Genomic DNA, 23,598 nt, shown 5'->3' with positions numbered 1-23,598 from the left:
CACGAGTTGAGCCGAAGTGAGTTTGCTATTGCGCACGGATCTTCCGCATTAAACATTGGGAACATCTCAATTGCTCTTTTCTCTGGTAATCTCTCCTCGTCTCCTTCTCAAAACCCATTGGATCAGAATGTCAGAGGGGCGGGACCTCTGGCTTTTTCGTTCAATGGGTTTTGAGAAGGAGACCAGAAGAGAGGACGCGAGGAGTATGAAATTGAGATTCTCCCATTGTTGCCATTTATCAACATTACGTATTGATATTGCACATTAGCTTGTAAATTGTAGACTATTCACTACACACAGAGAATAGAAATCTGTAATTTGGACTAGACAAGATGTCCAGCTGCAATTTTCAGTCGCAGTTGTTATCCATTATGGAGGTATTAGCTAAAGCAGCTGTAGCAGAAATAAACAAACGTGTTGATGATAGCTGTGCAGTTATACGTTTGGAAATGACCCAAAGCCAGCAAGATATTGATGTTCTGAAAATGAAGTGTCAAATGATGGAAAGCGAGCTGAAGAAGACACGAGTCAGGAGAAAAGGTAGTAGATGTGTTATTCATGAAAAATTGTGTGTGAATATCTGACTGAATACAATTTTTGTAATTTTTTTTACCCATGGCATCAGAGAGATCGTCATATCCAGTCAAGATTGTTTTGAACAAGCAAAGGAGTAAATCACAGTGGAGAGATGGAGAGATGGCTGTTGAAGAGGACTCTCAATCCCAGGTGTGATACATTACCTTTTACAATTACAGAGACCTGACCTCTTGGATCAATTCTGTTATTGGAATATTAGGAGAATTTACAGCTTTTGTGTGATTCATGGGTATGAAAAGGGTTAGATATGCTGTGTCCAGAGTGATAACCTCAGTCCCCTGTTACAGCCTACAGATGTGGAGCAGAGAGCAGAGACTGAACCCATACTGATCAAAGATGAGGAGACAGCAGAGGATGTGTGGAAAACGGACCCTCAGGAAGAGCTCAGGATCACTGGAGAGGGTGGGTGTGACCATAAGGGGTACTGCTCTGTCTATGAAAGACTGTGTGGGTGTGGTGGTATGTGTGTTCACTGGCGTCAGTTCAGCTAAACCTAGGGCAGGGGTTCACAAACATTTTGATCGCTGAAAACTCTCGTGACCCCAACCATGTGAAAGAAAATATGTAATTAACAGCCAATGTTTACTTTTTTTTGGAGGGGGGGGGGCTATAGGAGTCAATTGAAAAACATTCTAACAATATTTCTGATTGTCTTCTCAACTCATCATCACATATGTTTAATGTGGGGCTATGACAGTCAATTGCAAATTATTGTATCTTATCTCACCACCACTAATGAGTTGGGTGTTCTTGATGCATGTCGCGTCAGAGCTTCTCAAAGTCAGGGGGCGTGGTCGACAGTGTGCAACTCGTCTCTGCTGTCACATCCAACCTGGACGAGAGTGCTGAATCCAGCTTCACACAGATATGAGCTGGCGAAGGGTACCATGAGTGCTTTCAAGACAACTGGGAACTCTGAAAAAGGTCAAATCATGACGTCAGGGCTATTCGGGTCGGATAGTAGTAGCTCTAGAAAGAGGCCCGAGTTACCGAGTTGGAATTCCAAGGATTTTTTGGGAAGTCTAAGCTCATTTACTGTATTTCTACACAATTTAAAAACTCTAAAATGCTACTTGAAGGGCAGCAAAAACAAACACAAATGACCCTAGCCATTAATTATCACCTCAATATTAGGTTTAAAGGTCTGTGAAATGGCATATACTGTACAATATCAACCACTACTCAACCTCATCATTAATTGAATAATTTACTTGTGGAACGGCGCATACAGTGCAACATGAAATAGATGCATAATGCAGACAGCGACTTCAAATGCCGACATCCATAGGTGACGCATGAGTTTTAAGTTTGGGAAAGCTATTTTGTCAGCATAAAATTGCACCTTTTATAATAAAGGATTGCATGCATCTATCATTGCATTTTCAGACTAATGTAAGATAGGCTACTATTCCTAATGTGATGAGTTGATTGCATAGTCATAATTGTATGTAACTCAATCACTGTTTGCAAATCAGACAGTTCTGAATAATGTATGCCTGAGCACGTAGTGACATAGAGTAGGCCTAATCAGAGACGTTTCTTCTCCTTTCTTTGCAGAGGAAAAATGTGGTCTTTTATAAACTCATTTCATGCAATTCTACTACACTTTATATTACTGGAGACATAAGCAACATATTTTTAATATGACACATTAGTAGTCATTGTAAATAATAATTTATTCTTGACTGACTTGCCTAGTTAAATAAAGGTTGAATAAATAAAAAATACAGTAAAAATAGCCTAATCTGCTGACTGACAAACGGATCAGTAAAAATGACCTTGTCTTGAATGCAACCATCTAATCTAGGCCGAAGAAAGTGGGAGACACAAACTGTACAATATGACATCCATCTAACCTGTAGGAGGATAATATTTTTCACCCCAAAAGACTTTACAGTGGTACTGATCCAATGATAAAGACAGTGAATATGCTCACTCAGCAGGGATATGGCCGATACCCTCTGCTGGTGCCAATAAGATAAGAGACTGTTCGCTCAATTGGGAGTTGAGAATTTTGACAACTAGAGACAGATTAGTCTCTTTTCTTTGTCTTCTCTTTTCAGCAGTAGCGATTTGCTTTCTAAACTATGTTTTTCCTACGATTTGTATTTTGAAATATTGTGATAGGCATATTTCTATTAAACTGCTTTTCACTGACTGCTGCAACATAACAATCAGCTATTTGGTAGGCTATTTGCTGCACACGCTGACAAAACTGCGCACTTATAACAAGCCACAGCTAATTTTTTAAAAGAAGCTAATGATCCTCTGTGGCCAAATCATGCCCTCTGGTGAAGTATTTTGAATGATTGTATTTATTTCTGTATAGGCACGAGTAATTGTATAGGTCATTTTGGCAAATTCAATTTTGTGTTGGGGAAGTTTATCCCTAGCCTATTGTAGGCTGACAACAATGTGAAAGTAACCGTTGCATAAAACAGCTAGCCACAAAGCCGACTTGAATTGCCAACATCAAATTCAAAGCAACGGCGCACTGCCTAATTGGCTGACCGGCAAAAAAAACTGTCTGGCACTGTGTGCTGTCTGAGAGAATGATGGGCAGGCTGGCAGCTTCTCTCCGAGCGAAGCTTCGTATGGTCCGAAAGCCAGCCAATCTATGTGCTAAACAGCTGTTACATTTTAATCGGGATTGGAATGATTTAGTCTACTTTTTGGTAGCCTACTTTTACAATTTTAGTCTTGACCTAGGACATAGTGACTGCCATACCCAACTGACGCCCCTGTGGACGTTCCAAATTGCTACATTGGTGTTGTGTTTTATGTTCTGGCATATGGAGTGCACGTACACATGCAGTCAATTCTAAAGTAGTCATGTTTTGCAACCGTTAAGGGTCTTTTGTAATGTTTATTTTATGTTTATTCCCAAATCTTTAGAGTCTGGTTCCAAGGCTGGGCAACCACCATCCTTTGAGCAACGGCGCTGTGACGAGGACTTCATCACACAACCCAACATATCTCCTGAAGACTCAGTGGAACATTGCCCCAATTCTGATGGTCCAGAGGAACCAGGCACACCCAGGCTCACATCTACAGAGGTGTTCAGCACAGAGCAGCACGGACCAGATGAGGACTCACTAGAGCTAGTGATGGTGAAGGATGAGAAAGAGGAGGAGCTGGATCAGACCACGGCCCTGGCAGGACCTGACCAGTTTGTCATGGATGAGACTGATGGGCAGCTGTGGACCTCTGTGGATCCAGGCAGAGACACTGACCCTGATGGCCACCCAGATTTCTCCTTTCATGGCGCAGAAGAGTACTCTCAGAATATCTCAATTTTTCCATCTCACAGTGGGCTGCCATCCCTTCCTACTATGACAGATGGTGTAGGGCCATCGGTTCACTCTTCTAGAGGGAAACGACATGCTAACATGTTCAGTACAGCAGCACACATGAAAAGACATGTCAGGACATTGGCTGATGAGACTAGACAACAGATGCCAGAAGGACAGAGGGGCGAGAGGCTGAACTCAAATAATGATGGAAATAGTTTAGCTCTACAGCCAAGGCAGCATCAGTACAGGGCTTCAGAAGCAACAGTGAGAATGAGTGAGTGCATGACAGGGTCAAACATGGCCACCACCTCCACCTTCTCTGGATACAGCCTGAGTCGCAGTAGTTTTAACATGGTGAAGAGAATGAGGACTCAGTGGAGGTCGGGCGGCACCACTGAGAGGCGTTTCAGCTGCACCTTCTGTGGGAAGAGCTTCCAGCGTTTCAGCCAGCTCAAAGAACACCTCCGAAGTCACACCGGAGAGAAACCGTACACCTGCGAACAGTGTGGCAGGAGTTTCACTAAGCAGTGCAACCTGATCAGACATGCTGTGGTCCACAGCGGGGAGAAGCCCTACGAGTGCACACAGTGTGGGAAATGCTTCACCCGGCGCTCCAGTATGAAGTCACATCAGAGAACTCACATAGGAGAGAGTCCAGTGTCTCAAAATGTGGTACCCGCATACCCTGCGGATCCACACACAAGTTTAATGTTGTCTCAGACCAGATGGAACAAATAGTAACATAATTGTATAATTTTTTGGTAACATTTTCTATGTGAAAATGTAGGCAGAAGTTATTTTGAGACATTCTGACAAGCTTTTCCTCTCTAGATTTGTTTGACTGTTGACTGCACCTCACTTTCATTTTCACAACCTATTTACAACTGGTAACATTGTGTATTTGTACCACAAAATCATAAAAAACATGTTTATATTCAATTAAAAGAATATATATGAAAGAGTCATTTAGGAGCCATTTAGGATGTATTGTCTAGTTTGTGTTTGTCTTTCTGGGATGTCACTTGCCACAAGGGGACAGTCTCATATCAGGTCAGGTTGATAAATCAACTCAACTTCATTTCTCAAGTTATATTTTCACTTTACTCTGCTGCTGCCTTAAAATGTTAAAGGTGCACTATGCAGAAATCGCTCCGCCATTTCCTGGTTGCGAAAATTATAATAGTGTGCCTAATTTCAGTTGGTGACAAAACAAGCAAGTATAGTGTAGAGAATCATTGTACAGTCGTGGCCAAAAGTTTTGAGAATGACACAAATATTAATTTTCACAAAGTCTGCTGCCTCAGTTTGTATGATGGCAATTTGCATATACTCCAGAATGTTATGAAGAGTGATCAGATGAATTGCATTTAATTGCAAAGTCCCTCTTTGCCATGCAAATGAACTGAATCCCCAGAAAACATTTCCACCGCATTTCAGCCCTGCCACAAAAGGACCAGCTGTCATCATGTCAGTGATTCTCTCGTTAACACAGGTGTGAGTGTTGAGGACAAGGCTGGAGATCACTCTGTCATGCTGATTGAGTTTGAATAACAGATGGGAAGCTTCAAAAGGAGGGTGGTGCTTGGAATCATTGTTCTTCCTCTGTCAACTATGGTTACCTGCAAGGAAACACGTGCCATCATCATTGCTTTGCACAAAAAGGGCTTCACAGGCAAGGATATTGCTGCCAGTAAGATTGCACCTAAATCAACCATTTATCGGATCATCATGAACTTCAAGGAGAGCGGTTCAATTGTTGTGAAGAAGGCTTCAGGGAGCCCAAGAAAGTCCAGCAAGCGCCAGTACCGTCTCCTAAAGTTGATTCAGCTGCGGGATCGGGGCACCACCAGTACAGAGCTTGCTCAGGAATGGCAGCAGGCGGGTGTGAGTGCATCTGCACGCACAGTGAGGCGAAAACTTTTGGAGGATGGCCTGGTGTCAAGAAGGACAGCAAAGAAGCCACTTCTCTCCAGGAAAAACATCAGGGACAGACTGATATTCTGCAAAAGGTACAGGGATTGGACTGCTGAGGACTGGGGTGAAGTCATTTTCTCTGATGAATCCCCCTTCCAATTGTTTGGGGCATCTGGAAAAAAGCTTGTCCGGAGAAGACAAGGTGAGCGCTACCATCAGTCCTGTGTCATGCCAACAGTAAAGAGCCAAGGGAGTGGGCTCACTCACAATTTTGCCTACAGAGCAGCCATGAATAAAGAATGGTACCAGCACATCCTCCGAGAGTAACTTCTCCCAACCATCCAGGAACAGTGTGGTGACGAACAATGTCTTTTCCAGCATGATGGAGCACCTTGCCATAAGGCAAAAGTGATAACTAAGTGGCTCGGGGAACAAAACATCGATATTTTGGGTCCGTGGCCAGGAAACTCCCCAGACCTTAATCCCATTGAGAATTTGTGGTCAATCCTCAAGAGGCGGGTGGACAAACAAAAACACACAAATTCTGACAAACTCCAAGCATTGATTATGCAAGAATGGGCTGCCATCAGTCAGGATATGGCCCATAAATTAATTGACAGCATGCCAGGGCAGATTGCTGAGGTCTTGAAAAAGAAGGGTCAACACTGCAAATATTGACTCAACTTCATGTAATTGTCAATAAAAGCCTTTGCCACTTATGAAATGCTTGTAATTATACTTCAGTATTCAATAGTAACATCTGACAAAAATATCTAAAGACACTGAAGCAGCAAACGTTGTGTAAATTAATATTTGCGTCATTCTCAAAACCTTTGGCCACGACTGTACAATCTAAACGGCTGTGAAATATCTTTTCCATAACCAAAAATCTTGTATTTTCAGCAGTTTTGAAGCTGGTGTACAAAATCGAAAGTAAAAGACACAAAAATGAAACTTAAGAACGATAATCATAGAAGTAGCGCACATAGAACAGATCTACCGCTTCTTAGACTTGCCTTCAATGAGAAAGACATATCTATAACTCACATTTCTATGTGCGTTTTGTCGGGTCGCCCAAAGAGTTACATATTGCAGCTTAAAGTTATATGTCAACTCAAAACTAGTCAATAAAATATTTAAGTATAATTTACTATACATGTTCAATAAGCTTCACATTTTACATCTGGAAACTACACTTTTACTGTGTACATTGTCTAATCTGACACTACACCAGTACTGTATAAAGCTGGTAATCTGAATCAAAGGTCATTAGATACTGTAGATATCTAAATAGATTATAGAAATTGATATGCTTGTTAGTTTGAATGATTTACTTGTTCATTGATTTGCCAGTCAACAGAGGCGGAGATATGCAGAAAGAGAATGTGAGAAAAGGAGAGACTCAGGAAGTCAACAGGGGAAGTTTAGTGGTTTCTTGCGTCATTGCTTGCTGCTGCTTGGTTGTGCCTGTGCAGAGTGAAGGTAGGAACAGTCTTAACTCTCTTACTCTTTCTTATTCCTGTTTTTACCTGTAAGTCACCCCGACACGGGACAAGAGTAGCAGTGACACCAACACATCCTCCGATGTGGGATGGTAGGGGTCAGGGGGATGGAGAGGTGGGGTCAGGCTCAGAGGCTTTATGTTCTACGACAGGCCTGCAGTCACAATGTACAGTTAAATGGACTTCAGCTGTAGTGAGAGGGCCCCAATTGCCACGAGAGACAGAGAAGAGAGGGTCACAGAACAGCCAGAGACTTGGTTTGGGGTGTCAGGGTGTCCCATCAACATAGAGAGGCTTGATTGAATTTGAAGTGTCCCCAGATCACAGCACTGAGAGGGCGACTGGGAGTATTGGGGTGAAGGGTGTGGCTTGTTCATTTTGTGAAAAAATATATTGGTGGAAAGTGAAGAGTTATGTATGCTGTAGATTGTGAGCGATGCACAGTTTGATTTGAAGTGACCACATTAAGTGTTGTGTTGGTGTATACATATGATTTTGCTGGTTTCTTACTTTACAGAGTGCCACAAACACAACAACATACCGCATGACCCAGCAGAATAGCTTAACACAGCTATAGCACAGTAAAGTAATGCACTTCACAGAGTTAAACATAAAGCACAATAAAATCCAATGAGGAAAACAACACCGCCTGTAATATCAACAGCACATTGTAAATATATATGAAATCCACGTTACCATTGACCAATTCATACAGAAAATACTCATATTAAACACGCACATACACACATAGTTAACAACAGGGCTGAATGTGAGAAGTTGAGGCAGGAGAAAATAAGAGATGCGGAGACTCCGGAGAAAAGGAGGGAACAATGAGAAGGTGTTTGGCTGTCACCTGTTGGACCACCTGGCTATAACCTGTCAGGAGAGTAAGTCCCAAGTTCCCTCAGTCTGTTAGAATATATTGTATCTGAATAAGATAAATATTAGCATCCTGTTGTTCATCCCTGTCAGGTCCATAGTATTATCATCTTGTCTGTCTCTCAGTTCCTCAGGTGCTGCGAAGCTGCAGTGAATTCATTGAGAAGCATGGGGTTGTAGATGGAATCTACAGGCTATCTGGGGTGTCATCCAACACACAGAAACTGAGGTAAGCGTGTGTGTGTTTGTGCCTCGTATGTGTGTGTGTGCACGCTCCTGCGTGCTTGCGTGAGTCCGTGCGTTTCTATGTGGTCAAGTACAGCAGTGAAATGTAATGTGTTTGTCTCCAAACAGGGGTGAGTTTGACAGTGAGGGAACCCCAGATCTCAATAAGGATGTGTACCTGCAGGACATTCACTGTGTCAGCTCTCTCTGCAAGGCCTACTTCAGAGAGTTGCCCAATCCTCTCCTCACATACCAGCTCTATGACAAATATGCTGTGAGTACCTGTCTTACTTGATAGTAATTCAGATACATGGACACCAGGGTTGCATTCAGTTGGAGCGAAAAGGAGAAAGCATTCTGACACGGAAAAGGAAGTGTTTCTATTGGACATGTTCAGGAATGTTCAAAATGTTTTCTCCCATTTCATACCCACTGAACGGGACCCAGCATTAAAGAGATTGAACGGGACTCACTTACAAATTCGTACCATATTGTACGAATTGGAATTCGTGTCATACGAATTGCAGGAGGGATAAAAGTTATTTTTTTTTTAAATTGCAGGACGTAATATATCATACGAAATGTATGACGTTGTACACAATTGTTAAAACATTTTTGGGACCTGTGTTTGGCTTGTGAGCGCTAATTTTAAAACTACGGGCTGACATTATACAAAACCTTTATAACGCATCTTTAAGATGGCATATGGCTTTATGTATCAACCTCACACACCACTTAACCCCAGGAAGCTGTGGCAATTCAGCTGGAGGACGAGAGGCTGGTGAAGATCAAGGATGTGCTGAAGGAGTTACCCACTCCCCATTACAGGTAAACCTCTACCTATTCAGCCGTTTTTCATAGAGAAAGAGTAAATGTTTGCTATGTGTAACCGGCGTGAAATGGCTAGTTAGCCGTGCACCCTAGTAGCGTTTCAATCGAAGATGTCACCTTGAAGTAGTTGTTTCCCTTGCTCTGTAAGGGCTGTGGCTTTTGTGGAGCGATAGGTAACGATGCTTCGTGGGAGGCAGTTGTTGATGTGTTCAGAGGGTACCTGGTTCGAGCCCAGATTGGGGCAAGGAGAGGGACGGAAGCAGCACTGTTGCATTGGTGCCGTGACCCAGATCACTCAGTTGAGCTTTGCCCAGCTGATGGGGTTGCTGCAGAGGAGGAGGAGGAGGTCAAAAGGGGGGGTGAGAGTAACTGGTGTGAAATGGCTAGCTAGTTAGCGGTGCGCGATAGTAGCATTTCAATCAGTGATGCCACTCGCTCTGAGACCTTGAAGTACTTATTTCCCTTGCCCTGCAAGAGCCGTGACTTTTGAGGAAGCATTAGGTAATGATGCTTTGTGGGAGGCAGTTGTTAATCTGTTCAGAGGGTCCCTGGTTCGAGCCCAAGTTGGGGCAAGGAGAGGGACGGAAGGAATACTGTTACATATGTGTAACATTGCTGGAACCATCTGTTTGTAACTAGGGGGACTGTACATTTTGCCATGTGTAGTTTTTCTTCAATAGTTTCAACTGTTTTCAAACTAACTACAGAATTAAACCCCTTGCCTCTCTTTTTGTACCTTCTCCCGCCCCCTGGTTTCTCAGAACTCTAGAGTTCCTGATGCGTCACCTTGTAAAGATGGCTTCTTATTCCTCACACACCAACATGCATGCCCGGAACCTCGCCATTGTTTGGGCTCCAAACCTTCTCAGGTGTGTGTATCTACATGAGAGAGAAAGACATGAACTAGATAGAGATAGTTTAAACAGTGTGTTTGCATTGTTCAATGTTGTTTAACCCTCTGAGGGTGTTTGCAGGTCAAAAGACATTGAGGCGTCAGGGTTTAACGGTACTGCAGCCTTCATGGAGGTGAGGATACAGTCCATCGTAGTGGAATTCATCCTCACCCACGTGCCCCAGCTGTTTCCTGATTCAGGTACATCACCTCTTTCTCGCTCTCTCTCTCGCTCTCTCTCTGAGAATATACAGTGTACTTTTTCCACATTTTATTACATTACAGCCTTATGCTAAAATGGATGAAATAAAAATTATTCCTCATCGATCTACACACAATACCCCATAATGACAAAGCAAAAACTTTGCAAATGTATATAAATAAAATACAAATGTATATAAATAAATAATTCCATACCTTATTTACATAAGTATTCAGTACCCTTTGCTATGAGATTAGAAATGGAGCTCAGGTGCATCCTGTTTCCATTGATCAACCTTGAGATGTTTCTACAACTTGATTGGAGTCCAGCTGTGGTAAATTCAATTGATTGGACATGATTTGGAGCAATGATAAATGATAAACGGAGCAAAGTACAGAGAGATCTTTGATGTAAATCTGCTCCAGAGCGCTCAGAACCTTAAACTGGGGCAAAGGTTTGCCTTCCAACAGGACAATGACCCTAAGCACACAGCCAAGACAACTCAGGAGTGGCTTCAGGACAAGTCTCTGAATGCCCTTGAGTGGCCCAGCCAGAGCCCAGACTTGAACCCGATCAAACATCTCTGGAGAGACCTGAAAATAGCCGTGCGGCTACACTCCCCATCCAACCTGACAGAGCTTGAGAGGATCTGCAGAGAAGAATGGGAGAAACTCCCCAAATACAAGTGTACCAAGCTTGTACCGTCATACCCAATAAAGCTTGAGGCTGTAATCGCTGACAAAGGTGCTTCAACAAAGTACTGAGTAAAGGCTCTGAATACTTACGTAAATATGATATTTCAGTTTCTTATTTTTTATAATTTTGTAAAATAATCAAAAAACTTGTTTTTGTTTTGTCATTATGGGGTGTGTAGATTGATGAACGAAAAAAACAGTTTTATCCATTTTAGAATAAGGCTGTAACGTAACAAAAAAAGTCAATGGGTCTGAACACTTTCCGAATGCACTGTACACTCACTCATAATCTCTCATATCTCCTCTCTTTCTTGTTCATCTCCTTATAAAGGTATTGGTCTGGAGTGTCTTAAGTCATTCCCATCTCCCTCTATACACAATCCAGAGAAACCTTTATTCCGGGCCATTCCATTCCAGTTAGGCAATATCAGCCCAGGGGACGGCCCCCCGGCCATGCGCTCATATCACGCCATCATCGACGGCACAGACAAGTAAGCAAATTAACCAAAGAACCAAAACATTTCCAATTTATGACAATGTAGTAGTAGGGAGTAACAGTATAGTGGTTGAGATAGGTAGAGATTTAGTGGTCGCAATCGTAAAAGGTAGACTAGTACTAGAGGGGATAGTTCTTCTTCCATGAACAGTTCACGTGGTGAAGAAAAACTCCTGGCCCCAGTAACAGTAGTAACATTCTCTACAGGAGGAAGGGATCTCTCAAGAGCAGGAAGTGGAAGTCCATCTTCAATTTAGGAGGCAGACTCCAAGACCCGAGACGAAGGAACAAGAACTCAACCAAAGGTATGCACCCTCTCCCATAAGAATTAGTGCCACACTGATGTTGTTATCTTTCAATACAATGCATAGCTTTGCAATGGTAATAATGATTAATTTGAGTTGTATAATCATCTCTCCATTTCTCTGTAGAAAAAGAGAGAACTGTCTTAAGGCCAGCCAAGAGCATGGATTCCCTGAGCTCAATGCCCTATTTGCATGAAGGTACACATCCTTCCTTGTTTACCGACTCCTTATCTATAATGTATAGATATTGGTGAACATGTTTGTAGAGTAATCCAAGCATGCTGCTAAAGCATACTTACATTTCTGTGTTCAGTAGTACTATAGGCTTACACTTATGACAGTTTCATCTGTAGACTAATGTGACTGTTTACCATACCTCACAGGTTCCAGACAACGAGCCCCTTCCACTGTCATGTCCCCCCTGGCTCAGCCCTCTCCCTGTCCCCAAGGTGGTGCTGATAGAGGGGCATCCACTAATGGTAGTGATGTGGGCAGCGGATATGCTGTGACCTTCCGGAGGGGTCAGGGGGCTAGTGTGAGTGTAGTGAGCGGGGGAACAAAGGGCAAATACAGTCGACTGTACAGTCACTGTAGTGGGGGCAACAGCACTGAGGCTCTGCAACCCCCATCCAGATCCCCAGGACTCTCCAGCAAAGCGGACCGGCGGGCAGGGATACACATCTCCGGACCTTTCTCAGTCACCGTCCCCCTTCACATCACATCAGGCCTGGCCTTTGGGGTGCTGCAGGGGGGTGGAGCAGAAAGGGGCAATCATAGCGGAGATAAGGGGGAGGGTGAGAGACAGGAGGAAGGGGAAAGGCACATCCGAGTGGAAGTTGTGGTGGAGGACGAGACTGACGGAGTCAAGAGAAGAGATCAAGAGGTATCGGAGGAGAGGAGAGATGAGGCAGAGGATGATAAAGTTGAAGGAAAAGAAGACAGAAGAAAGGAGGAGGAACTGAATGGGGACTGTGTATCTAAGCCATCAGAGGAGAGGGGTGAAGAGAGTGAGGGTGGAGGAGAGGATACAGTAAACCATGAAAACGATGAAGAGGAGGATGAAGAGGGAGAACACATGGGTATGTCTGATCATTCATATATTTTAACGATCATAACACATTTGCGCAATAAGGGAAATGAAACCGTGATTGTAGTAGGATTATTGATCCTGTTTGGAGTGAGTTTTCTAGACTTTTTTGAAAATGGAATTATTGACAATTGGTAATATACAATCTAAGTTGGATAGGCCTTTTGTGTCGATCTGTAAAATCTACATTTAATTGTCAGAAATCAAAGGCTCTGTGCAGACTGCCCTGGATTCTCCAAATGGTGTCAGAAATGACGCAGTTGCCACAGATGTGCCGTACCCTACGACGATGGAGGAGGACGATGCACAAGTCCAGGACTGTCCACTAGACTTTCAGGATACTTTTGGATTCCTGGACCTCATGGACAGCAGTGCCTCCACCAAGGTGTGTGTGCGTGTGCACATGTGTGTTTCATAATTTAGTCATGATCCTAACCTCTCTTCTCCATCCTCTCTCCTCCCAGATGTTCCAGGCGTTCTCAGTGGAGCCTCATCATGGGGAAGATGAGTATGAGGACGAGGTGGAGCAGAGATCCCCTGAACTCTCACATGACAAACCAGACTCTGTCACACAGCCACCTGTAGACACACAGACACAAATACAGACAGGCTGCCAAACAGAGACACACACACTGAGGCAGACACAAACGCCCACACACAGACCTCTAAGCTTTGATCAATATGTACGAGCCGACAAGTCAATGAGTCTACCTTACATGTCCAGGCCCTTCCTGCCTGCTCGGTGCTCTTCCTCTGAAGAAGAGGATAATGACGACAAAGATGCTGATTACGACAGAGAAGATGAGGACGATGATGACATGTTCTGTAAAAGTCTACCATCTAGTTTGGTGTTCAACAGACTGACATGGAGTGGGCCTCAGACTGACGTGGAGAGCGCTTTGTCCCTCCCTGCTAAGCCCTCACAACAATTGGACAGTGCTTCTGATGACAGGTCCATAGGAATTGGTCTATCACAGAGTTCTGAGGCCAGAATGCCTCCTGAGCACTTGGACATTGATTCCCCTGATTGCTGTAACCCATCAGAAGAGGTCTTGAGGCATAGCAAGGCTGAAGAAGAGAATAGACTGGAAGCGATAGACCTGTTGGGGGAGGAGGATGCAGGGCAGGATCCAGACAACCAGGAGAAAGACCAGGCAGACACACTGACGAATACATGCACAGAAAGGTAAGCCAAGGTGGGTTAGGAAGTGACTCAAAGTGAAGAACAGTATATCAGGATAAATGTACATGATAAATGTTACCTGTCATCATAGAGCTGATGTCTTACTCTTCACATTACAGCACTGAGATACAAGAATGTTGTCACTCGGTTGAAACGAGCATGACGAAGGAAGAGGACATTGAGAGGGGCCTCGCTTCAGCATCCTCATCAACTGACTGTGAGGAGGCCTCACTGCAGACCACTGCAGAGGAAGAGGACACTGGAGTTCACCTGCAGCTCAGAGACGAGGAGGACCTGAAGAGTCACTGTGGTGAAGGTGTGATTTCAGAGGGTTACAATGGCGATACCGTGAGCGAAGCCGAGAAAGCAGATTCACAAGAGCATTTACTCACTGCCTGTCGTATAGTTTCCTGTGCTGAAGAGCCAAAGAACATACTCAATGAGCGATCGGAGGTAGTTTCAGCTGGGGGCGCAATGGAGCAGCCTGAAAATAGTGCTGAGAGGGATAGCGAGGGAAAGGAGGAAGATGTAGAGGAAGAGATGGAGGAAAGAGAAGATAGAAATAAGGGAGAATTTAACAAACAAGAAGGAGAGGTAACAAGAACTGAGACTGAGAAGAGAGAGGTATTAAAGGAGTTGGATGAAACAGAAGGGGAGGACTTTGGGGCGAGGGAGCAAAGAGGAATGATTGAAGAAGAGGAAAGGATTGCAGGTGAGGAAGGGGAAGTAGGAGAAGAAGACATTTATGAGATAAAGAGCATATTAGCCAGGGATGACATGATGGAAAGTGGAGAGAGGAAGGATAGGGAAGGGGAGACTGAGGAAAGTAAAGTTATGGAGGAGGTGATAGAAACCAAAGAGGGAGAGAGTATTAGAGTACAGCAGAAAGAGATAGATAAGGAAGGAGAGAGTAAGACAAGTGAAGAGATGAGTGCAAAAGAAGAGACGAAGCGAGAGGTGGAAGGAGTGGATACCATGGGAGAGACTGAGGAAGAGGCAGCTGAAGAGGGGATGGAAAATATGTTGATTGATAATGAGGAGCATAAACAGGACCTAGAGGCACAGCATGTTTTAGAGAGAGGAGAAAGAGCTATAGATCTGATGAAGGATGTTGCGGGAGAGGGAGATGAGGAGGGAGATAAAGAGATGGAAGTGGGAGGTGTAATCAGGGACGAAGAAGGAGATAGTATACATGTGGTCCAACAGGAGACAGAGGAACATGAATCAACAGGGCCAGATAAGGAGAACCAAGAGAGGGAGAATGAAGGAGAGACAAAAGACCAACTACAGATACCAACAATAATAGAGGAAAGTGAGGAAGAACTGAAAGAGGTCCAGATTTACATCAAAGAATTGAATAAGGGACAGAAGGAAGGGAGAGGTAGTAAAGTGGGTTCTGAAAAAGGGGTGGGGAGAGTGCTGGTCAGGTCTAAACAACAAACACCCCCTAAAGTGTGTCAATCAAGATCAGTGCCAATGGTACCACCTAAGCCACATCACTGCCGAATAACTTCACTGAACCTCAGACAAGAGCAGCAGAGGGAGAGGAGAGAGGCAGACAGAGCCATGGGGGAGGGAAAGGTACACAGGGCTTTGGGACAGCAAGATAAGGACAAAGAGAGAAAGATGGAAGGGAAGCTAGAGCATGACAAAGTCTGCGAGACAGAACAACAGTGAAATGAGAAAGGGGAAGATGAGGACAGAGGCAAAAGGGAGTGGCAGGAACAGTGGGGAGGGGAGAGGAGGAGAGATGCGGAAGAGGGGGGAATGAGAGACATGATGAAGAACAGTCAAATAAGTATGTGTTTTGATGAAGCTGTTGAAATGGAAATCAAGAGAGGGAGCGAGGAAGAGGGCAGCAGTGAGAGGGAGAAACAGAAAGATTGAGGATATGAAGTACAATAAAGAGAAAGATGTGGAAAAAGACACCAGTAAATGTTGTAGTCATCGACTCTGTCTGGACGGTTAGTATACAACTGATCATTTATATACAATATATAAATACATTAAACATTACATTTTTATTATACTCCCTGTATAATTCAGCCTGGGTCTAGAACCGGCCCACTCAGATTCAGGGCAACTCAGAAAACTGATCCTCCGCACTCTCTCTCTCTCCCTCTGTAAATGTCCCCCTTTTTGTTGCTGCTTTTAACCTATTAATGTAACTTACCATTTTAACTGCTTGGTTTTAATCAATCTGCAAAGAGTTGTCAATGTACACCAAGTATGGAAATCTCAGGTATCACATCTCATGCATAAGCACAATTGGTGTTGTTAAGAGTGAGCAAGCAAATGGTGAGAAAGCAAATGTAATAACTTCTTAGGAGTTAATGATCGCTTAATGATTGTCTAGAGATGTTTTTAAGGGCAATGTGTCATCATTTGTGTCAATTCCATAAAACAATGCATTTTCTGTTTTATTTGTTTTTGTAAATAAACTTCTTCTGCAAAGAAAAGTGGTCGTCGTATTTGTATTTTCAAAAATCATTTCACTAGTAGCTAGCAGACAATAAAACCAGGTAGCTAGGCGTTTATTACTGATTTCAAATAAATATCCCCATATAAGTGCATTTATTTGAAAGTGTTTGGTACTTTCTGTTGTCATTTCCGTTATCCATCTTTCCGGAAGAAGTTCCCCCCCCTTCCACAAACGTTGCTGTTTGCTAGCTTCGAGAAGCTGTACAATAGAAGAAACGATTATGTTATAAACATTTTACAGAGGCACTCGCACTGCATATTTGTTTCTGTGTAACAACGGTGATTTTATTTGATGAGCAATGTCTAACACTGTTTCTTTTAGTACACAAATAGGTGCAATCATGGATGTGCTAGCAAAGGCAGCTGTTGCAGAAATAACCAAATTTGTAGACGAGGGTACTGTCGTGCTACGGCTGGAAATGTGTCGGAAAGAAAACGAGATAGAAGGCCTTAAAAATAGTTTACAGCTGATGGAAAGAGAACTGAGGAAAGCTCAAAGGGAAGCAGCAGCACGAGGAACAAATGACAGGCAACATGCTGAGGGAATTCAGCTTGGGAGTGGGACCTCACAAAACGGTGAGAGCTCACCCTTAGTTTAGTGCTGTCAAGCAGAGCCCGGTTTAAAGCATCTTAAGACTACGTTCATCGTTAGACCCATAGGACCCTATCGTACCATATACCTATGGTTTTAACGATTAACTTAGCTTCTTATACATCGGGCAATGTACCTCAGTTGTGTAACCAGGATTTGAGTTGTAATGAGGACTGGAAGGCGCGCGACCGCTATTAAAATGCTATTTGGAGAACAGCAAAAATGACCCCAGTCAATATCACCGTTGCTGCTGTAGGTTAATTCACCTCAGTCATCAGCAAACAGACTATTAGCTATACAATTGTAATGTTATACCCATAAAAGGGAGGAAATATGAGAACTGATTCACGCTAACACGTAGCATCAGGTAACGTTATTGTTCAGTCAGTTGTAATGATGAATTGCATAAAATCATCAGTTATTTACATGGATATCTCTTTTCTCAAATTACATAGTTTTTGCATTTGTAGTCCTAGGCATTACTAATATACAGGAGTGAAAGTAGAATTTATTTCTTCATGGTGCAGGAGCTCAAATGTTTTATGGGCCTAATCATAGAACTACATACAGAATCCCTATTAATTCAATAGGATCTCTGTGGGCCTAGCCATTAAGATTTGTAATTTAACTTTTAAAATGTATTACCTTTTATTGTGGCATAAACACAACCAGTCATCATTTGTTTTAATTATTGTGATAGGCTAATGTTTTATCGGTAAAGCATACTCCTACAATGTTTGGGCCGGAACACTGTACCACCTTACTTTTACCCCTGCTAATATATGCTATTTAGCAGACACTTTTATCTGGAACGACTAACAGTCAAGCTCCGCATAAACAGACATCATTGGAGCAGACAAATGATTGTACTATCACATTCACATTAATTATTAGAATATTACTTACGATTCTGTATTAATATCAGTGATGTAGGGGTAAGAAAAAGGTGGGTAATGGGTAAACTATAGACTCCAGTGGGCGATCGAGACGAGACTAACAACTAGAGGTTGACCGATTATGATTTTTCAACGCCGATACCAATTATTGCGGGACCAAAAAAAGCCGATGCCGATTTTTAAATATATATATTTGTAATAATGACAATTACAACAATACTGAATGAACACTTTTATTTTAACTTAATATAATACATAAATAAAATTAATTTGGTCTCAAATAAATAATGAAACATGTTCAATTTGGTTTAAATAATGCAAAAAAAGTGTTGGAGAAGAAAGTAAAAGTGACTCCTGCCATAACGTTTTACGTCTCAGGCCCTCGGGCCTGTGCCGCGAGAAAGCAGGGTTAGCCCTTTGAGAGAGTGGTTGCTGCTAAAAAGGCATAAACAAACCACTGTTCGTTCGCAAAGAGCCTGGAGCGATTAGAACTCAATCAGATCAAGAATATAAGCGCACGGAGCTTTGATCAATGCTGGGAGCAATATTTAGATGTTGACCCATAATTGATTTACTTTGTTGTGTTCAAAATAAACTCAGCAAAAAAATAAACGTCCCTTTTTCAGGACCCTGTCTTTCAAAGATAATTCAAAAAATCGAAATAACTTCACAGATCTTCATTGTAAAGGGTTTAAACACTGTTTCCCATGCTTGTTCAATGAACCATAAACATTTAATGAACATGCACCTGTGGAATGGTCGTTAAGACACTAACAGCTTACAGACGGTAGGCAATTAAGGTCACAGTTATGAAAACGTAGGACACTAAAGAGGCCTTTCTACTGACTCTGAAAAACACTAAAAGAAAGATGCCTAGGGTCCCTGCTCATCTGCGTGAACGTGCCTTAGACATGCTGCAAGGAGGCATGAGGACTGCAGATGTGGCCAGGGCAATAAATTGCAATGTCTGTACTGTGAGATGCCTAAGACAGCGCTACAGGGAGACAGGACGGACAGCTGATCGTCCTCGCAGTGGCAGACCACGTGTAACAACACCTACACAGGATCGGTACCAAACATCACACCTGCGGAACAGGTACAGGATGGCAACAACAACTGCCCGAGTTACACCAGGAACGCACAATCCCTCCATCAGTGCTCAGACTCCGCAATAGGCTGAGAGAGGCTGGACTGAGGGCTTGTAGGCCTGTTGTAAGGCAGGTCCTCACCAGACATCACCGGCAACAACGTCGCCTATCGTCGCTGGACCAGACAGGACTGGCAAAAAGTGCTCTTCACTGACGAGTCACATTTTTTGTCTCACCAGGGGTGGTTGTCGGATTCGCGTTTATCGTCGAAGGAATGAGCGTTACACCGAGGCCTGTACTCTGGAGCGGGATCGATTTGGAGGTGGAGGGTCTGTAATTGTCTGGGACGGTGTGTCACAGCATCATCGGACTGAGCTTGTTGTCATTGTAGGCAATCTCAACGCTGTGTGTTACAGGGAAGACATCCTCCTCCCTCATGTGGTACCCTTCCAGCAGGCTCATCCTGACATGACCATCCAGCATGACAATGTCACCAGCCATACTGTTCGTTCTGTGCGTGATTTCCTGGAAGACAGGAATGTCAGTGTTCTGCCATGGCCAGTGAAGAGCCCGGGTCTCAATCCCATTGAGCACGTCTGGGACCTGTTGGATCGGAGGGCTAGGGCCATTCCCCCCCAGAAATGTCCAGGAACTTGCAGGTGCCTTGGTGGAAGAGTGGGGTAACATCTCACAGCAAGAACTGGCAAATCTGGTGCACTGCAGTACTTAATACTTTTGATTTTGACCCCCCTTTGTTCAGGGACACATTATTCCATTTCTGTTTACACGGAACCCAAACCGGCTGCGCGCGTGCGCCATCGTGCATACATGTATTTTGTCCCCCCACACCAAACGTGATCACGACACACAGGTGAAAATATCAAAACAAACTCTGAACCAATTATATTAATTTGGGGAGAGGTCGAAAAGCATTAAACATTTATGGCAATTTAGCTAGTTAGCTTGCACTTGCTAGCTAATTTGTCCTCTTTAGCTAGCTTGCTGTTGCTAGCTAATTTGTCCTGGGATATAAACAGAGTTATTTTACCTGAAATGCACAAGGTCCTCTACTCCGCCAATTAATCCACACATAAAACGGTCAACCGAATCATTTCTAGTCCAGCTCTCTTCCTTCCAGGCCTTTTCTTCTCTTGACATTATTTTGCGATTGGCAACCTTCATAAATTAGGTGCATTACTGCCACTGACCTCGTTCGTCTTTCAGTCACCTACGCGGGTATAACCAATGAGGAGATGGCACTTGGGTATCTGCTTCTATAAACCAATGAGGTGATGGGAGAGGCACGACTTGCAGCGCGATCTGCGTCAGAAATAGGAATGACTTCTGTTTTAGCCCTTGGCAACGCAGATGCTTGTTGGCGCGCGCGCGCAATAATTGAATAACATAGATTTCAAAATGTATTTTGCAACGCTCGCGCACGCGACGCGAGTGATGTGGTAAGCCTGTTAGTCACATGTCTGTGGAACTTGTTCAGTTTATGTCTGTTGTTGAATCTTATGTTCATACAAATATTTACACATGTTAAGTTTGCTGAAAATAAACAGTTGACAGTGAGAGGACGTTTCTTTTTTTTGCTGAGTTTATATACTTTTGTTATTTTTCAAATTAGAAAAAGTTACCGAAGTCCAGACCCCGGTGTCCTCATATGTAGTTACGGCCCTGCCATCAAGTCAGGTTATTTGCACTGTACAGGGTTTTGCTTTATCGCTTATTTGACATATTTCTAACAATTACATAAACTGTCTACTCTACTTCCAGGTAATGAAGAGGACCAGAAATCCCAAGCCACGCCTGTAGAGGACCCGGAGAAGTTCAATGAGCTGCAGAGCTCAGGACACCTTGTGGAGGCGAGGGGTGGACTGGAGTTGTTGGTGAAAGCAGAGCAGGTGGAAAAACATGTAGCCCAGGGAACTGTACAAGACCCAGGAATCACAGGCAGTTTGGACTTTAGAATGGATGAGAGAGATAGTCAGCTGTGGTTCTCTGTTACACAAGGACTAAGTGGGAATGATTCCACTCACCCAGATGGGTCTTACACTACAGAGAGATGCTTACAGATGTTTTCCTCTCAGGCAGATCAATATCCCACTCCCATCCCATCCCATCCTGCTTCCTGCAACTCTTTGTCTTCTGCAGAGAAACCACTTAATGACATTTTCAGCACTGTCCCAGTGAAAGTGGAGCCCGAGTGGCATCCTCTTTATCATGGCGATGCCATGTCTGAGTCCTTTCAAGCTGACCAGGGGCAGTACAGAGATACTCTGCACCCTGTTGTGATGGAGGGCTTGATTTTACAGCCTAGACTGCAGCAGCCAGGACCTTCTTCACAAGGGCTCATGAGAGCAACTGGGAACACATCTGAGTCAAACTCACACAGCAATGAACATATTCTTAATAAGAACAGATTGAAAACAAAAAGAATGGTCAATGTTTGGAGAGCTGTACCAAACCAAAAAGTGTTTATATGCTCATTGTGTGGAAAGAGCTTCCACCGCCATTGTCAACTTGAAGCACACCAGCACTCTCACGCTGGAGTCAAACCATACAGATGTCTTGAGTGTGGGAAAAGTTTTACGCAGAAAACCAGACTTAAGTCCCATCAGAGTGTTCACACGGGTGAGAGACCTTTCAGTTGCAGACTCTGTGGCAAGATGTTTGCAAGGCAGGACAACTGCCAAAGACATGAGCGATTTCACAGTGGACAAAAGCCATTTAGTTGTGTGCAGTGTGGTAAAAGTTTCACGGTTCTCGGTAACCTCAAAATACATCAAAAACATCAATGTAAATTTGCCAATGTCAGAATGTAAGATTGCATGTTGTTCAGTGTTTTCCTCAGCGTTGTACAGTTAACCCTAACTGTGTCTTCTTGAAAAACATGTTTAACAATTATTTCAGCTTTAAAACCCTACTACTTACAACTCAAATAAGAACTTCCAATTGTTTTGTTTTTTTCATCTTGATGTTTATTTAGGAAATTACTGAGCTCAAAAAAGGGAATGCCATATTAGATTGCAATTTGCCTAGCATTTTTACCAATCTCAACAATATGACATAAATGACTTGATATGCTTCAAGGGCTTTATAGGAAGGTAAGCATTGTTAAATGAGGATGTCAAATTTGAACAAATAATTGTCATTTTGTGTGTCATACCATGAATATTAAATGACATTGAATTGAATGGATTTTCAGGTTGTATATAGTGCAATCAGGGCCGGCTCCAGGCATAAGCGGTCACCTGGGTCTCAACTTAGTTACTATTGAGAGTAAGAATAGTAAAATACACCAGGTGCTATTTAGAAATGTGCTTGTGCACCAGCAGATTGTTCTCTTGTTAATTCAGTCAATCAATTTGCTGACAATTACAGAGGAGCTGCACCAGGATTACACATGCGCAAACCGTGAACAGGACGTCAGCGCTGTGACTACCTGCTACACCAGCGACATAAACAGACGTGTGCGTGGAATTAGATCAGTAGCACTTGGTCTCTTCTGCAAGGAATATATTGACTTTGCATCCAATATGGGTAGACCAGTGGAGGCTCATAATAATGGCTGGAACGGAGCAAATGGAATGGCGTCAAACCATGTGTTTGATTTATTTGACACCGTTCCACTGATTCCGCTCCAGCCATTACCACAAGCCCGTCCTCCCAAATGAAGGTGCCACCAACCTCTTGTGGGGTAGACTATATGATAACAACCATATTCTCACTACATAAAAAATTCAGTTGAGTAAAAATTCTACAACCATCTGCAGTCAATTAACCTCGCTCATTAATCAACAATTGAACAGTAGCTGGCGGTACTCTGCAGGCCATAAGAAATTCACATCAATTGATTTTGTTGAAAAAAACAGAGAGGAAGAGGCGAAGCGAGAGGGTTCTTTGGAATTACTTTTGTGCCTTTAATTTCAAGCAAACCTTTTGAATTCGAGAACAAAATTCTTAGTATTACACAAAAAATCATGTTTTTGAAAGCAAAACATTAACCCAATACTATTGAGAGCAAAATAAATAATATTGAAAGGCAAGAACAAATTAATTGTAAATGAATGCAAAAAATATATATATGAATGCCCCCCAATTTTCTTTTGTGAAACATGTTTTCAATGATCGCGTGATTGCGATGAAATGCTTCCATCTTTGCCTGCAATTTTTAGTTATGTTACCTTGTCCTTTGCTTGGCTGCCTTTTTTTGCAGTTGCAAAGTTTTGGCACATTCATTTCATTTAAGCTGGTTTAAGAGGGAGCCTAAGATGATGTTACTCTATTGTTCAACCCTATTTGGATTGATCGTCCAGCCTCACTCAATGATCCATTTTTTTCAGTCCTAGCTACATATACTGTATATACAAAAGTATGTGGACACCTCTTCAAATTAGTGGATTTGTCTATTTCAGCCACACCCATTGCTGCGTG

At 43.0% G+C, this 23,598-nt stretch overlaps 3 protein-coding genes across 5 annotated transcripts; all 3 read left to right on the top strand.

Moving 5' to 3' along the window:
* The first annotated feature begins 216 nt into the window (after positions 1-216).
* Positions 217-4,855, top strand: LOC139560373 (putative zinc finger protein 286B). Its single transcript, XM_071377080.1, has 4 exons — positions 217-540; positions 626-726; positions 885-999; positions 3,493-4,855. Exons 1-4 carry the CDS (start codon positions 333-335, stop codon positions 4,626-4,628), a joined length of 1,560 nt encoding a protein of 519 aa, XP_071233181.1. The 5' UTR covers positions 217-332; the 3' UTR covers positions 4,629-4,855.
* Positions 4,856-7,183: 2,328 nt separating this feature from the next.
* On the top strand, positions 7,184-16,560 carry LOC139560371 (uncharacterized). Of its 3 annotated transcripts, none has more exons than XM_071377078.1 (14): positions 7,184-7,286; positions 7,824-8,193; positions 8,312-8,414; positions 8,540-8,684; positions 9,156-9,238; positions 10,003-10,110; positions 10,216-10,334; positions 11,362-11,521; positions 11,734-11,831; positions 11,958-12,029; positions 12,215-12,910; positions 13,128-13,303; positions 13,383-14,104; positions 14,221-16,560. In XM_071377078.1, exons 2-14 carry the CDS (start codon positions 8,106-8,108, stop codon positions 15,776-15,778), a joined length of 4,128 nt encoding a protein of 1,375 aa, XP_071233179.1. In that variant the 5' UTR covers positions 7,184-7,286; positions 7,824-8,105; the 3' UTR covers positions 15,779-16,560. The 3 variants fall into 3 exon arrangements, with proteins under 3 accessions (XP_071233179.1, XP_071233178.1, XP_071233180.1); XM_071377077.1 differs by having other exon boundaries at positions 13,119-13,303; XM_071377079.1 differs by lacking the exon at positions 7,184-7,286 and having other exon boundaries at positions 7,964-8,193; positions 11,416-11,521; positions 13,119-13,303.
* A 180-nt stretch (positions 16,561-16,740) lies between these two features.
* On the top strand, positions 16,741-22,358 carry LOC139560378 (uncharacterized). Its single transcript, XM_071377087.1, has 2 exons — positions 16,741-17,158; positions 20,938-22,358. Exons 1-2 carry the CDS (start codon positions 16,882-16,884, stop codon positions 21,984-21,986), a joined length of 1,326 nt encoding a protein of 441 aa, XP_071233188.1. The 5' UTR covers positions 16,741-16,881; the 3' UTR covers positions 21,987-22,358.
* Positions 22,359-23,598: the final 1,240 nt, after the last annotated feature.

This window comes from Salvelinus alpinus, chromosome 30 (assembly GCF_045679555.1).
Source record: "Salvelinus alpinus chromosome 30, SLU_Salpinus.1, whole genome shotgun sequence".
Lineage (NCBI taxonomy): Eukaryota > Metazoa > Chordata > Actinopteri > Salmoniformes > Salmonidae > Salvelinus > Salvelinus alpinus.
Note: the sequence above shows the minus strand (reverse complement) of the source record. Positions and strands in the feature narration are given on the sequence as shown.

Bases quoted from the DNA above. Each gene is read 5' to 3' on its own strand.
- LOC139560373 (XM_071377080.1), top strand. From the start codon at position 333: ATGTCCAGCTGCAATTTTCAGTCGCAGTTGTTATCCATTATGGAGGTA. The intron at 541-625 runs GTAGTAGATGTG...CCATGGCATCAG, and splicing joins GACACGAGTCAGGAGAAAAG to AGAGATCGTCATATCCAGTC. The intron at 727-884 runs GTGTGATACATT...CCCCTGTTACAG, and splicing joins AAGAGGACTCTCAATCCCAG to CCTACAGATGTGGAGCAGAG.
- LOC139560371 (XM_071377077.1), top strand. From the start codon at position 8,106: ATGCGGAGACTCCGGAGAAAAGGAGGGAACAATGAGAAGGTGTTTGGC. The intron at 12,030-12,214 runs GTACACATCCTT...CATACCTCACAG, and splicing joins AATGCCCTATTTGCATGAAG to GTTCCAGACAACGAGCCCCT. The intron at 14,105-14,220 runs GTAAGCCAAGGT...TTCACATTACAG, and splicing joins ACGAATACATGCACAGAAAG to CACTGAGATACAAGAATGTT.
- LOC139560378 (XM_071377087.1), top strand. From the start codon at position 16,882: ATGTCTAACACTGTTTCTTTTAGTACACAAATAGGTGCAATCATGGAT. The intron at 17,159-20,937 runs GTGAGAGCTCAC...CTCTACTTCCAG, and splicing joins GAGTGGGACCTCACAAAACG to GTAATGAAGAGGACCAGAAA.